At 45.6% G+C, this 14,427-nt stretch overlaps 1 protein-coding gene across 4 annotated transcripts in view; it reads left to right on the top strand.

The window, feature by feature from the left end:
- Nucleotides 1–14,427, top strand: part of ELMO2 (engulfment and cell motility 2) — a 47,869-nt gene that overhangs the window by 24,159 nt on the left and 9,283 nt on the right. For 3 of the 4 annotated variants that reach the window (XM_064276154.1, XM_003411752.4, XM_064276155.1), the window contains 5 exons: nucleotides 997–1,148; nucleotides 3,456–3,534; nucleotides 6,855–6,905; nucleotides 13,351–13,473; nucleotides 13,845–13,979. In XM_064276154.1, the coding sequence (XP_064132224.1) occupies nucleotides 997–1,148; nucleotides 3,456–3,534; nucleotides 6,855–6,905; nucleotides 13,351–13,473; nucleotides 13,845–13,979 (540 nt within the window). Of the gene's footprint in view, nucleotides 1–996; nucleotides 1,149–3,455; nucleotides 3,535–6,854; nucleotides 6,906–13,350; nucleotides 13,474–13,844; nucleotides 13,980–14,427 lie in introns of those variants that run through there. The other variant, XM_023550314.2, reaches the window with a different exon arrangement.

The raw sequence follows: 14,427 nt of genomic DNA, 5'->3' as shown, positions 1-14,427 counted from the left end.
GCACTCAGAAGGTGGAGCTGGGCTCTCAGGACTGACCAGGCTCAGCAGGAGTGGACCGTTAGTGAGCCTTGGAATAAAACCAGCTGGTCACCCAGCACCACCCTTAAGTCTTTTGCCCTGCTTCCTAAGCTCTCCCTTCTCTTTGGATAAAGAATGTCCATTTCATTTGCCTCCGATTTACAAACCTGAAAGGTGGCCAGATTGGATTATCAGACTGAACTCAGTGGGCAGGTGGGGGGGCCGAGGATATTTCTAATTTTGCATTCTTTTATTCTGCAACAAGAGGCAGTGTCGACTCAGAAAACTAAACTAAAACCAGTGAATTACATATCCATTGACCTAGGGTTGCCCCATCACTGAGCGGGAACATTGGGGACATCCTGACACTGGAGATATCTGAGCAAAAGTGGAATGACCGTGTGTCAAGGTTATTATAATAGTGACTGAGAAGAGGGATTAGATTGAAGACAAAGTTGCATTCTACCTTTCAAAATCTAGGATGTGGATAGGGAAAAAGTGGGTGTTAACAGGATAGAGTACATGTTGGTAAAATGAAATCCCAGTATCGGTGAAATCCTCTGCTTCTATATTCAGCTTCTCCACACCTCAACCCTTAGATTTTGAGGAAGCATGTGGGTTGGAAACTGTGATCTGAGGTTGAGTTATATATGTCTGGGAATCCCTGGCACGTTGGCCAGGATAGACATCAACCGGGTACCACTATCCGCCTATTTCAGTTGTCAGACTCAATGGGCAGGAGAGGGTTAAGAGTGCGTCTAGTTTTGCCCTCTTTTCTTCTACAACAAGGGGCAGTGTCAATTCAGAAAAGTGAACTAAAGTCCATGAATAATCTCTCCACTGACCTAGTGGACGACTGCCCAAATGTAGACATCGTGCCTAAGAGGAGAGAGCCTTCGAGGGCCAACATCAGACGGCCCAGCCGTCCAGCTCTCTTGGCCCTGAGCTCCCCAGCTGACTTGCCCCCTCTGGGTTTAGATTGCAGGGTACGTAAGCCAGCCCATGGTGGACGTGTCGATCCTTCAGCGGTCCCTGGCCATCCTGGAGAGCATGGTCTTGAACAGCCAGAGTCTGTATCAGAAGATAGCAGAGGAAATCACCGTGGGACAGCTTATCTCCCACCTTCAGGTGTGAGTAAGGACCCTGCCCCACCTGCCGTCACTTGTCTCTTCTCTTAAGTCTCCTAGGCCTTCCACTGCTTTGTTTCTGTTCCAAGCAGCTGGTCTACTTGCTCATTCATTCACCGCCCCTTCCCCACCACTGCCAGAGTCTTCCTGAGTCATGCTCCTGCTTAACTCCTCAGTTACTCTCCGTGGCCCATAGGCCAAGGTGAAGTTTTTCCCAGTCTTTCTCATACCACCCTGGTACCAGATGCGTCCTCCTCGCTGGGCCCCCTGATCTCTATTTACATCTGTTGTAATATTGGTATGAAATGCTGTATTTTCATTGTCATCCCCACATGTTAAACCTTGAGCTCCTTAAGGACAGGGACCATTCATTTTTGTAGCCTCCGCTTTGAATTAAGTAGAAGTTCAATCAGTGTTTGTTCAGTGAATGTTTTCTGCACAATATGCTGTGGTCGGTAGCAAGAGTTATCATATAGGACTCAAGTTCAGGATGACACCAGTTCAAACCCAGGCTTCATTACATACTGATTCTCTGTCTTAAGCAGGTTATCGCGTTACTTCTGGCCTCAGTTTCCTAATCTGTAGGCTGGGGTAATCATCCTCACGTCTCAGACTTATGAGGATCAAAGGAGATAAAAAGGGCCTGTCACAGAGGTCAGCACAGGGTAGACATAAATTTCAGGTTTTTTTTGTTTTTGTTTGTTTTTTAAGAAGCTTATCACATCCTAAAATATTTTGTTGTTGTTGGGACCCTATAGGACAGAGTAGAACTACCCCATGGATGATAAACAAGCCCCACAGACAAATGAACCCTTTGGAATACTGTTTGCCTCTCCATTCTTTGTGCTTTACTTCAACCCGTCTACACAATTTAAGGGAGACTGGGCTTCCCAAAACAAGGGTGGTATTACCAGAATTTCCTCCCGACTCTCACTCTCCTTTAGCATGTTGGACATTGACTGAATCCTGGAAGTAAAGCAAAGTTCCAGGGGAAGCCACAGTGCTCAGATCTGAGAGCCTGTGGTAGCCCTGTCTCCACTCAGCTGTGCTTCCAACCTGTTCTTTCCCCATTGGTCCAAGTGAAAACACAGAAGACTTGCCCTCTGCTTTCTCTTCTTGTATTTGCAGCTCTGATATCTATCTGTGACTATTAAGGGGTTCTTCAACCTTAGCTTTCATACCCAAAGGCCCCAAAAGGTTGATTGGGTTGAGAAGAACATTATAAACAACAGAGAAGAGAGTTCTAGACTCCTATGACCTCTGATCTGCCCCTCTGTTTCCATGTCTCTGAATTGGGAATGATGCCAGTCGCCTCTAAGGATGATAGAGGAAAGTGGCATTTCTTAGGAATCAGTCACTGAATACTCTCAGCCCACAGCTTCACAGGAAATTATGCTGCCTGCTGTTTGGACTGAGGGACACACAGTGTCACTCATTAGACATCAACATGCCCCCTGCCTGGCCCGGAAACCCACCAGCCCCTTTATTAAAGAGCCTCAGAACGCACCCACTGCCTGGCAGGTGAACACATCTTGTCAAGTGCCAGGGCTATTTTATGTTTTTGTCCCCAGGCTTATAGGGAGCCAGAGAATGGCTGATTTTATTTTGTTTGTTTAAAATAAAGTGAGATAAGTTAGTAGTCAAAGACTTTGAAAACATAGGAAAAGCAAAAAAGTCAATTAGTCACCTGTCATCCCACTTCCAGACATTATCACTGTTAACATTAAATATCCCGTCTGTTTTTCTGTGCATATTTTTAACAAAATTGGAATCTTACGGACCAAGTTACATGTGCCTTGATTTTTCACTGACTCTGCCCTGAACATTTCCCTATGTCAAAGATTCTTCGAAAAGGAATTCTGAACTGAAAATCCAGTGACAGCTATAGACCTCCTTAGAAAACTTTTCTGCACCATTTTTGGGGTTCACAGATCCTCTAAGCCCGTGCCTGAATCCCAGGTTAAGAACTTTTACCCTAGAACATGATTTTTAAACGCGGCTTAGGATTTTTATGTCTGTAACAGAGTTGCTAACGTGAACATTTGGGCTACTTACCACTCTTTGTTTAATAGTCCCTTAGTGAAACACCTTGTCAATGAGTCTTGCAGGCCTCTCTGATGACTTTCTTAGGATAAATGCCTATTAGTAGAATTGCTGGGTCAAAGAATGTGCCCACCTTAAGGGTTTTGAGACTTAGCCCCAGATAATTATTTGGTTACAATCTGTGAGTGGTTTTTGTAAACCCTCTCTGAGCATCGGCTGGTTGTTTGTCTCTTAACCTCAGTCTGCCTTCTTTCTCCATTGACACAGCTCCAACCAGGAGATTCAGACCTACGCCATTGCCCTGATTAACGCACTTTTTCTGAAGGCTCCTGAGGACAAGCGACAGGTCTGTGGCTGCCTTTTCAAGCTTCTTCATCTGGGCTCTTCTAAGAGAAGAATCCTCGCCTCTTTCCCTCCCCTGTTCTCCTTTGCTGGACAGAGAGCTGAAATCCAGCCATCTTCCCGTGCTTCCTTCCTCCCGTCCCTCTGTTGTCAGAGCCCAGTGGGTTGGCTTTGTTAAGGAGGATCACCGGAGGGTCTGTGAAGGGAGACCAGCTGGGTCTTAGGGTAGAGCAGGAGCCTGAAAACTTCACCTTTAAAAGGCCAGGTAGTAAATATTTTCAGCTTTGTGGGCCATATAGTCTCTGGGCGAACACTCTGCCATTGTAGCTGAAAGCAGCTATAGACAATACATAGATGAATGGGCATGGCTGTCTTCCAATAAAACCTTATCTACAGAACAGGCCTAATTTGGCCATTTTTTGCCAATCCCTGGGCCAGAGGATCAAGAAGAAGGGAGAGGGGAACCTCTGAGGATCACTGTTGAATCCAAGGGGATCAAAACAAATAAGGTCCTGACTTACAGAAGCCAGAGTGGAGGTGCTGAGTACTAAATTTTACATACAAAGGTGCTCTGATTCAGGTTCTAATCTTCTCTCTTCTCCTGTTAATTAGCTGTGTGATGTTATGTAAACCGCTTTGCCTCTCTGAACCGCAGTTTCCTCACCTGTAATATGGAAGCAACAACACTGGCCCTGCTTACCTCACAAGAATATCACCAGGAAAAACCAGACCCCTGTTCTACCAATGAGGAAACTAGGCACCAGCTAGGCTGTGGGACGAACGCTGACCTAAGAGTCAAGCGGCCTGGGGTCAAGTCCTTTTCTTGCCACTGGCTGGGCAAGTATTTCACGCTCTCTGGGTCTCAGTTTCTCTTTCTGTAAAATAGAAGAGCCATACTAAGTGATTTCTAAGGGTCCTTCTAACACTAACATTCTATAGTTCTCTGATAAAAGCCCAAGTAGTGTATAAAAGTAAGGCTTCTTAATTCTCTGTCAACATCATGGGCTCTGATGATGAGGGATAATGAGGGAGCCCTGGTGACACAGTGGTTAAAGTGCTCAGCTGCCAACTGAAAGGTAGGCAGTCTGTTTCTGTAAATATTTACAGCCTTGGAAACCCCGAGGGGCAGTTCTACTCTGTCCTATAGGGTGATTATGAGTCAATGGCAACAGGTTTGTTTGTTTGTTTGTTTGTTTTTTATCATGGGCTCTGTAAGTTGAAATCCATGTGGGATCATGTACCAAGTTCTTGGTAGATTCTGCTGGAAAGACCAGGAACATCTGTGGTTCTGTCTGTCCTTGTCTTTTTTGGATAGCTTTGCTCTGTTAATCTCTTCCTTCCCGGTCCTTGTTTGAACGTAAGCTGAAAGCTCATTCTTCCGTCTGCTTCTCTCTGTGCTTTTGCTTTCTGCTGGCAGGACAAGCACCTTAATCCTCTAGACCTGCCTGTCACTGTAAGTAGCATCACCGTGTGGAAAGGGCCCCAGCTCTCTTCCAGGTGGGGAGGTCAGAGCTGGGCAAGAATCTCACCGTCTGATCTAGATGTTCAGGGGACCCAAGATACAGGGAAGCTTGTGTACTGTAAATCTCATCTGTCAGGACGCTTGGGGAAGTGCTGCAGATTAGGGTCCCAGGAAGGATGAAGGGGATGCCCCTCCCAGGCAATGGGGCCCAAACTTCCCTTTGTAACTTGCTTTTACCTGGGTCTGTGGTTCAGCCGGTGGAGATCAGATTCAGAGACAGCCTATGACTTTAATCTCAATGACACCACAGATGTCGTTTGCAGTAGCAAAAGAGTAAGGTAAACCCAGGCCCTTTCTGGACTCTTACTAGATCATGGGAGTTTGAAAAGGTTTAGACAATTGACAAAAGAGAGTTTGGATGCTCATTTCTTGGTCAGAGGGAGTTTTAGAGAGGTCAGCTTTGTGAGGATATAAAGATGAGTGCCTTACCCCCGGTACCACAGAGAAGCGTTTGGTCTGAGGCCATTCCAGTAGAGCTGTAGACCACGGTTAGTTATCCACTTTGTGAGTCGTCACAGCAAGACTTAATTTCAAGTTGGCCTCCTATAACTACCACAGAAGTTTCTAGGCCACCTTCCTTTTCAAGCAGTATGTGCTCAGGGAATGTGAAGTAAAACTTAACGGAATATGGCTAGAAATCTAGGAGTGAAAGAGAAAGGCCTCTCAGAGGAAAATGACAGTGCTCATAGATGTTCCTGCACTGGGAGGGGCGATAGCTCCCTCAGGCCCGTTTATTTAGAATTATCTATAAAATGGAATTAAGGCAGCAGTTTAGAAAGTGAAGTCATACTAATTAACATTAGTAACAAATAATGGCTGACATTGGAAGGAAGAGATAGAAGAATTATGAAAAGCTGTCAGAAAAAGTAAAAGTGTGGTAATCTGGGACCATTTTGTTTAGGGGAAAATAGCTTCACATTTCAATAGCTCCTCAGGGTATTATAGTGTCACAACACAGAAGAGTAACTGATGTTCTTTTCAGTGAAGCCAAGCCCTTTGCAGTGATTAAATTATAATCGTAGTCTCTCCAGAAATAAGTGTATATGACATATTTTTAAAATACTTGCATAAGAATGGTCAAAATAATGACTAGTTCTGAGAAGATCCTTAAAGCTTTACTCCCTGGCAAATTCACTTCTGTAGGATACTTTATTTCCTAAGTGCACTAAATAAATAAAGCAGCACTGTTAAAATTGGAGCCAAATATAATTGGAAAGGTGAACCTATTGTGAAAAAATTACCCAAGAGCACCCAAGATACTGTTCTTCAGCCCCACCCGAAGTGAATCACAGACTAACTGTTTTGGAGTATCTGTGCCCAGCTCTGGATGCTGGGGCAGTGCAGGGGCAAGGGTGGGTGGCTGGGGCCAAAGCCTTGTCCTTAGCACGGGGCCAGCGCTTTGTAAGAGCCTCTCCCAGCCTTGGCAGTGGATGTCTACCTGGAAGGGTGCATGTGGCTTGGAATTGTCATACTGCTCTGTGCTCACTGTGCAGTGTCCATCACCCCACGTCCCCGTGACACAGGGTCTAGCCCTGCAACAGTCCACATCTCTCTCTGAAGGTGATGCACTGGATTATACCACTGTGAAGGGAAGCCTCACTTACAGAAAATGTCAGGGAATTTTTCAGAGTATAAATATGCTTGATGGTCATTGGATATTCTTGCCTTTGCCCACCTTTATTTGAAAGGAAAAAAAAAACTGAGAAGGAGAAAAAGCCCATAGGTTATGATATCACCTTCCCCCTGATCACAGTAAGAGGTGTGCCTGCCACCTGGTCTTATGTTTGCTTATTTTTCTCTAGGATATGGCCAATGCATTTGCACAGAAGCACCTTCGGTCCATAATCCTGAACGTAAGTTCCCAGAACACACTGTGTGTTATTGCTGTTGTTGTGTTGTTGCTATTAATGGTAATTATTATAGTTACTGCCTTATTATTGTCGAAAGGACATTGAAGTTCGGGAAGACACGCAGAGGGAATTTACCAATAGGTTCTAAACAATTCTTAAGATGGAAAGCTCGTTTCATAATCCTCTAGAAGCAGAGTTGTCTCGAGGAGGCCATCCCACCAGGATTTGGCAGAGCTTCTAGGGAGGTACTCAGGCCAGTTATACCGTTTGTTGCTCCACAACTCCAAAATTTGGAGGGGAGCCAAGGTCTGGATTAAAAGGAAACCATTTTATCAGTTGTCAGAAACAAGGGAAGACTGGAAGACCACAGGGAAGGGAATAGAACGAGAAATCAGGAGCCAAGCTTGGAAGACTTAGTAATTCTGAACATGACTCTGGAGTCGACCAGCCCCTGTGCCTCCATTTACCAATCTTTATCTTGGGCAATTCACTTAACTTCTCTGGGCTTCGCTTTGCTCATCCGGATGTAGGACTAAATGAGCTAGTATATATTCGCTGCTTAGCAGGGTGCCTGGCACTCGGTGAGCACACCACTCATATTGGCAGCTCTTTCACCGTGGACAGGATGCAAAGGTGTTGGGATTCCTGAAGTCAGCTCTGTGTGCTTGTGAAATCGAGCACTGAGCCTCTGTAAACATGCGGAGCTCTCCAGACCTGACCTTGCAGAGCTGGCCCTCCCCACTGTCACTTTCATGGTCGTCACCAACCTCCAGTGTGGCAGGAGGGGCCTTGAGCAAATGTCTGAGCCTGTGCCAGGGGTGTGCCCATGCATTCGTGTCGACGCTCCTGGGCAGCCGTCCTCTGCACAGGTGGGGGAGGCTGCCCTTCTGAGGGAAATTTCATTACATTTCTGATTTATTATTTACCTTAATGGGGTTCGAAGTTTTGGGCTCATTTCTGGACAAACCTTGTAAACGAGCCAATCCCACTCTTGAAGGCAATTCAGTGTCAGGCCCAGGACTTCAGTGGCCTGCCAGGAAATGCTTAACGCATGCTTCCTTAAGTCTGGGGATTTAATTGAGTCAAGCCAGACTCCTGAAGCCTCAACGATCAGGTGAGACTTCAGATAACACCGCTGAAACTGTGATTTACCGGTCTGGAGCTGCGCTTCTCCAGGCCACTGATGGCTAGGGTAATTAATTACCTTCCGGCATGATGTCAGTACGTTTGTGGAAGGGGGATTAAAGTGAATGAAAACCGGTATCACATTAACTTATAGCCTCCCTTCAAAGCTGTTCTGTGAGTTATGGAGAGAGGTGAGGCAGGAGGAATAGAGATAGGCAGGCAGGGAGAGATCAGGAGTGACAGAGAGGGAGGGACAGAGAGGAACAGCAACGGAGTGAGGCAAGCAGGTGCATGGAGGAGGGAAGGAGGTAGCGATGGAAACAGATGAATGGATAAAGAGAATGTGGTATATACCTCAATGGAATATTATTCAGGCATAAAGAGACATGGAGCTCTGATACATGCTACGATATGGGGGAACCTTGAAAATATACTGCAGAGGCAGATGCATAGAGACAAAAGTGTATTCGCGGTTACCAGGGGCAAGGGGGTGGGAGGAATGGGGAGTTGTTGCTTCAGCGGCGCTGAGTTGCTGTTAAGAGGGATGAAAACATTTTGAAACGGATCGTGGTGATGGCTGCACAACATGGCAAATGTAACGAATGTCACTGAATTTTACATTTAAAAATGGTTGAAATGGCAAGTGTTTTATATGTATACATATTATGCATATGTATATATACGTATGTAAGTGTGTATATGCAGCCCTGGTGGAGTAGTGGTTAAGAGCTATGACTGCTAACCAAAAGGTCGGCAGTCCAAATCCACCAGCTGCTCCTTGAAGATCCTATGGCGCAGTTCTACTCTGTCCTATAAGGTCGCTACGAGTCAGAATTGCCTCAGTGGCAATGTGTGTGTTTGTTTTATGTGTATATATATGTACACACACACATATATATTTATTACAGTTAAAAAAAAGAGTAGCAACGGGAAGGAAAAAATTGGGCAGTAAGGGAGAGGAAGAGAAACGGAAGGGTAACTAAGGGAAAAGGAGGAGCAGAGCTAAGAGTGAGAAACCAGATGTGGGGAGGTTGAGAGAAACACCAAGACTGAGGTAGGAAGAGAGCACTTATCCTCTAGAGAGAGGGAGTACGGAGACGGGGCAGCTAGAGAGGGCTGGAAACAGCCGCAGATTTCAGGGGGAGGAGGCCAGGGCAGAGAGGGAGCTCAAGCACGTCTGCACACACTACAGAGAGACCGAGGCCAGCGCTGTCCAGTAGGACTTTCTGCAGTTATGGACATGCGTCTAAAATGGTAGCCACCAGCCACAAATGGCTGTTGAGCGCTTGAACTATGTCTATTGTGACTGAGAACTGAATATTTTATTTAATCTCAGTCGAAACTTAAGGACCCACATGTGGCCTGTGAGTACTGTATTAGGCAGTGCAGATTTAGTGAAAGAAAGAGACAGAAAGGGAGAGAGCTCTGGAGTCACACAGTGGGGGGAGGAGGTCTAGTGCAGTGCCATCCAGTGGACGTATAATAACAAGCCACATATGTAATTGTAAATGTTCTAATAGCGATGGTAAGAAAAAGTAAAACGGAATAGGTGGAATTAATTTCAACAGTATATCTTTTTTAACCCAATATATCTGAAATACTATCATTTCAACATGTTATCATAATAAAAAATTATTAGATACTTTACATTTTCTATTTCCATACTAAAGCTTTAAGATCATGAGTATATTTGACACTCGCAGCAGATCTCAATTTGAACTAGCCACATTTCAAGTGTTCAACAGCCACGTGTGACTAGTGGCTACCGTACTGGATAGCGCAAGTCTCAATAGATTGATCTAGAGCCAGAGCAAGTCTAGAGAGAGCTGATCTAAAGTTAGAGTGTGCTGTAAAAGATATGATTTCCAATGAGAGAGATCCAGAGCAGTGTTCTCTAATAGAACTTTCTGTGATAGTGGAAATTTTCTATAGCTGCACTGTCCAGTACGGCAGCCACTAGCTGTATGAAACACACAGAAATCAAATTGACTACATCTGTGGAAAAAGATGATGGAAAAGCTCAATATCATCAGTCAGAACAAGGCCAGGGGCCGACTGTGGAACAGACCATCAGTTGCTCATATGCAAGTTCAAGCTGAAACTGAAGAAAATCAGCAAGTCCATGAGAGCCAAAATATGACCTTGAGTATATCCCACCTGAATTTAGAGACCATCTGAAGAATAGATTTGAGGCATTGAACACTAGTGACCGAAGACCAGACGAGTTGTGGAATGACATCAAGGACATCATCCATGAAGAAAGCAAGAGGTCATTAAAAAGACAGGAAAGAAAAGACCAAGATGGGTGTCAGAGGAGACTCTGAAACTTGCTCTTGAACATCACGCAGCTAAAGCAAAAGGAAGAATTGATGAAGTAAAAGAACTGAAGACTTCAAAAGGTGTCTCAAGAAGACAAAGTAAAGTATTATAATGACCTGTGCAAAGAGCTGGGAATGGAAAACCAAAAAGGAAGAACACGCTCAGTGTTTCTCAAGCTGAAAGAACTGAAGAAAAAATTCAAGCCTCAAGTTGCAATAGTGAAGTATTCTATGGGGAAAATATTAAATGACACAGGAAGCATCAAAAGAAGATGGAAGGAGTACACAGAGTCATTATACCAAAAAGAATTAGTCGATGTTCAACCATTTTGAGAGGTGGCATATGATCAGAAACCGATGGTACTGAAGGAGGAAGTCCAAGCTGCTCTGAAGGCATTGGCGAAAAACAAGGCTCCAGGAATTGATGGAATATCAACTGAGATGTTTCAGCAAACAGATGCAGCGCTTGGAGGTGCTCACTCATCTATGCCAAGAAATATGGAAGACAGCTTCCTGGACAACTGGACTGGAAGAGATCCATATTTATGCCTATTCGCAAGAAAGGTGATCCAACCGAATGTGGAAAATTATAGAACAATATCATTAATATCACACGCAAGCAAAATTTTGCTGAAGATCATTTAAAAACAGCTGCAGCAGTATATCGACAGGGAACTGCCAGAAATTCAGGCCGGTTTCAGAAGAGGACGTGGAACCAGGGATATCATTGCAGATGTCAGATGGATCCTGGCTGAAAGCAGAGAATACCAGAAGGATGTTTACCCGTGTTTTATTGACTATGCAAAGGCATTCGACTGTGTGGATCATAACAAACTATGGATAACATTGCGAAGAATGGGAATTCCAGAACACTTAATTGTGCTCGTAAGAAACCTTTACATAGATCAAGAGGCAGTTGTTCGGACAGAACAAGGGGATACTGATTGGTTTAAAGTCAGGAAAGGTGTGCGTCAGGGTTGTATCCTTTCACCATACCTATTCAATCTGTATGCTGAGCAAATAATCTGAGAAGCTGGACTATATGAAGAAGAACGGGGCATCAGGATTGGAGGAAGACTTATTAACAACCTGTGTTATGCAGATGACACAACCTTGCCTGGTGAAAGTGAAGAGGACCTGAAGCACTTACTAATGAAGATCAAAGACCACAGCCTTCAGTATGGATTGTGCCTCAACATAAAGAAAACAAAAATCCTCACAACTGGACCAATGAGCAACATCATGATAAACGGAGAAAAGATCGAAGTTGTCAAGGATTTCATTTTGCTTGGATCTACAATCAAGAGCCATGGAAGCAGCAGTCAAGAAATCGAAAGACACATTGCATTGGGTAAATCTGCTGCAAAGGACCTCTTCAAAGTGTTGAAGAGCAAAGGTGTCACCTTAAAGACTAAGGTGCGCCTGACCCAAGCCATGGAACTTTCAATTGCATCATATGCATCTGAAAGCTGGACAATGAATAAGGAAGACCGAAGAAGACTTGACGCCTTTGAATGGTGTTGGCGAAGGATATTGAATATATCATGGACTGCCAAAAGAACGAAGAAATCTGTCTTGGAAGAAGTACAACCAGAATGCTCCTAGAAGCAAGGATGGCGAGACTGCGTCTTACATACTTTGGACATGTTGTCAGGAGGGATCAGTCCCTGGAGAAGGACATCACGCTTGGCAGAGTACAGGGTCAGTGGAAAAGAGGAAGACCCTCAACGAGGTGGATTGACACAGTGGCTGCAACAATGGGCTCAAGCATAACAACGATTGTAAGGATGGCACAGGACCGGGCCGTGTTTCTTTCTGTTGTGCACAGGGTCGTTATGAGTCGGAACCAACTTGATGGCACCTAACAACAACGACAGCTGTATGTGTTGCTACTAAGCACTTTAAATGTGGTTAGTACAACTGAAGAGCTGAATTTTGGCTTTAATTTTAACTGATTTAAATGCAAATAGCCACGTCACTAGTGACTACCATATTGCATAGCACAACTCTAGAGACATAAAGCTAGATTGAATAAGAGAACCCAAGGCAAACTGGGCAAGAGTCTCATTTGGGTGAAAAGAACAGGAGTGACAGGATCTAAGGTGGTGGGTGAGACGGAAAGGGAGTGAGAATTACAAGGGAGCAGGAAGGAAAGAGCAGGATATTTTGGGAGTGAGAACAGGATAGTGAGAGACCAGAACATAAACATCCATCAACCAGGAGGGACAGAGGGAGGGACAGAGCGTGAGAGAAGAAGAGGGGACCCACCGGGGGTATCTAAGGGACAAAGGGAGGAGGTGGTAGACTGAGAGGGGCGTGGTGGGGGCACAGAGAGTGGGGAGGACATCTACAGAGTGACGGGAGAGAGGGACAGCATAGGAGAGATGGCGGGAACGAGGGCAGTGTGGGAGAGTTGGCTAGGAGTTAGGTGTTCCCCCTTCATGTAGATGTGTCAATATTACTTAAAGAGAATGACCTTTTCTGAAGCCTCTGTGTGGTGACGCCGTCCAAGACATTTTATGTCTGTAAGAAAAGCAAAAGACCTGTTCTGTCCAATACTGCAGTGGAATCTTCCTCCGTGCACACTGTCTGTTGTCTTGGATTCAGTAGTCCTATGAGGTATCTGATTGGAGTAAAGACCAGCCCAGATTTCCCTTATTGTAATCTCCCTTATCATCATCTCCCTTACCGTAATCTTAATAGGGCAGCCACCCGCAGCCTTGTGGGGAGGGTGAGGCCTCTACCCTCCATTCTCAGAGGAGTGCAGGAGAGGGGTAGTGCCCTCAGGGCCTTCAGGGATCATCTGCCTGAATCCAGCCCCTTCATGTCCTTGTCCTCTTCCTAGAACATGAAGTCCCCATGTCAGGAAGGAAAGCTCTGTTCCCAGCCTTGCATACTTTCCTTTTCACTAGGGTGATGTCGACTCAACAGCAATGAGTTTGGTTTGGTTAGTGTGATATGGTTCTTCAGTTCAACCCTCTGCTCCCTGCCTTTGCTTTTTCCAGCATGTGATCCGAGGGAACCGCCCAATCAAAACTGAGATGGCCCATCAGCTGTATGTCTTGCAAGTCCTGACCTTTAACCTTCTGGAGGAAAGGATGATGACCAAGATGGACCCCAATGACCAGGTACGTGCTAGGTAGGCCAGAGCTCTCCTAGCTTAAGTTGTGGGCTGTTTTCTCATGGATGTGGGGCATTCCACCCTGGTTTATTCAGAGACATGAATGGAGTACCTGCTGTGTGCTAGGCCCTGTGCTTGATTTTTGTCTGCAGAATGGTTTGTGCTTGCTCTGGAAAACCTGGGCCTCCCCGTGATTGGCTCCCGCCAGGTGCCTTTCTGTGGGCCAGGCCTATCTCTGTCCTGCTGTGGTAGTGGCGGCCCCTCCTAGGAGATCTTTTGGGGCCAGCATTCTGTCCAGAAAAGCCTGGCCTACAGTTTCTTTTCCGTGCCTCCTTTGGTTAGCGGAGTGACCTGCTGACTATCTGTTTCACCTCTCAGGCCCAGAGAGACATCATATTTGAACTGAGGAGGATTGCATTTGACGCAGAGTCAGACCCTAGCGGTGTCACCGGGAGTGGGACCGAAAAACGCAAAGCCATGTACACCAAGGACTACAAAATGCTGGGATTCACTGTAAGTACCTGCATGAAAAATCAAATCAAAATCCCACTTCTCACTTCTCTGACACCAAACTGTGTTGAACAGTTTAAATCCAGTTCAGTTCTGGTCCACTTCTGTTCTGACACCAGCTGCACAGGCAGCACTTCCTCCTCTGCCCCTAAGCACCTGGACCAGGTCAGAGCTCACAAGTCACAGGGCACAGTCCTCCAGACAGCCAAGTCTGCCCAGGACCTCAGATGCCAGCTGTAAGCTTGGGAGTCCCCACGACACCTCCTTCTGACCTGCTGGCTACAAATTCCAGGTTTTCTCACTGCCCCTTCAGGATGCCATCCACAAGTTTGGTGGCCCCCCAGGCTCACTTACTTCTGACCTGTTGGTTATAGTTTTGGAGGTTTCCTCGAGCTAAGCTTAGGGGTTCCCAACCCCCCTCCCTTCTGACCTGCTGGCTTTTACTATTTCT

This window comes from Loxodonta africana, chromosome 24, assembly GCF_030014295.1.
Source record: "Loxodonta africana isolate mLoxAfr1 chromosome 24, mLoxAfr1.hap2, whole genome shotgun sequence".
Classification (NCBI taxonomy): Eukaryota; Metazoa; Chordata; class Mammalia; order Proboscidea; family Elephantidae; genus Loxodonta; species Loxodonta africana.
This window is presented reverse-complemented; position numbering and strand designations above follow the sequence as displayed.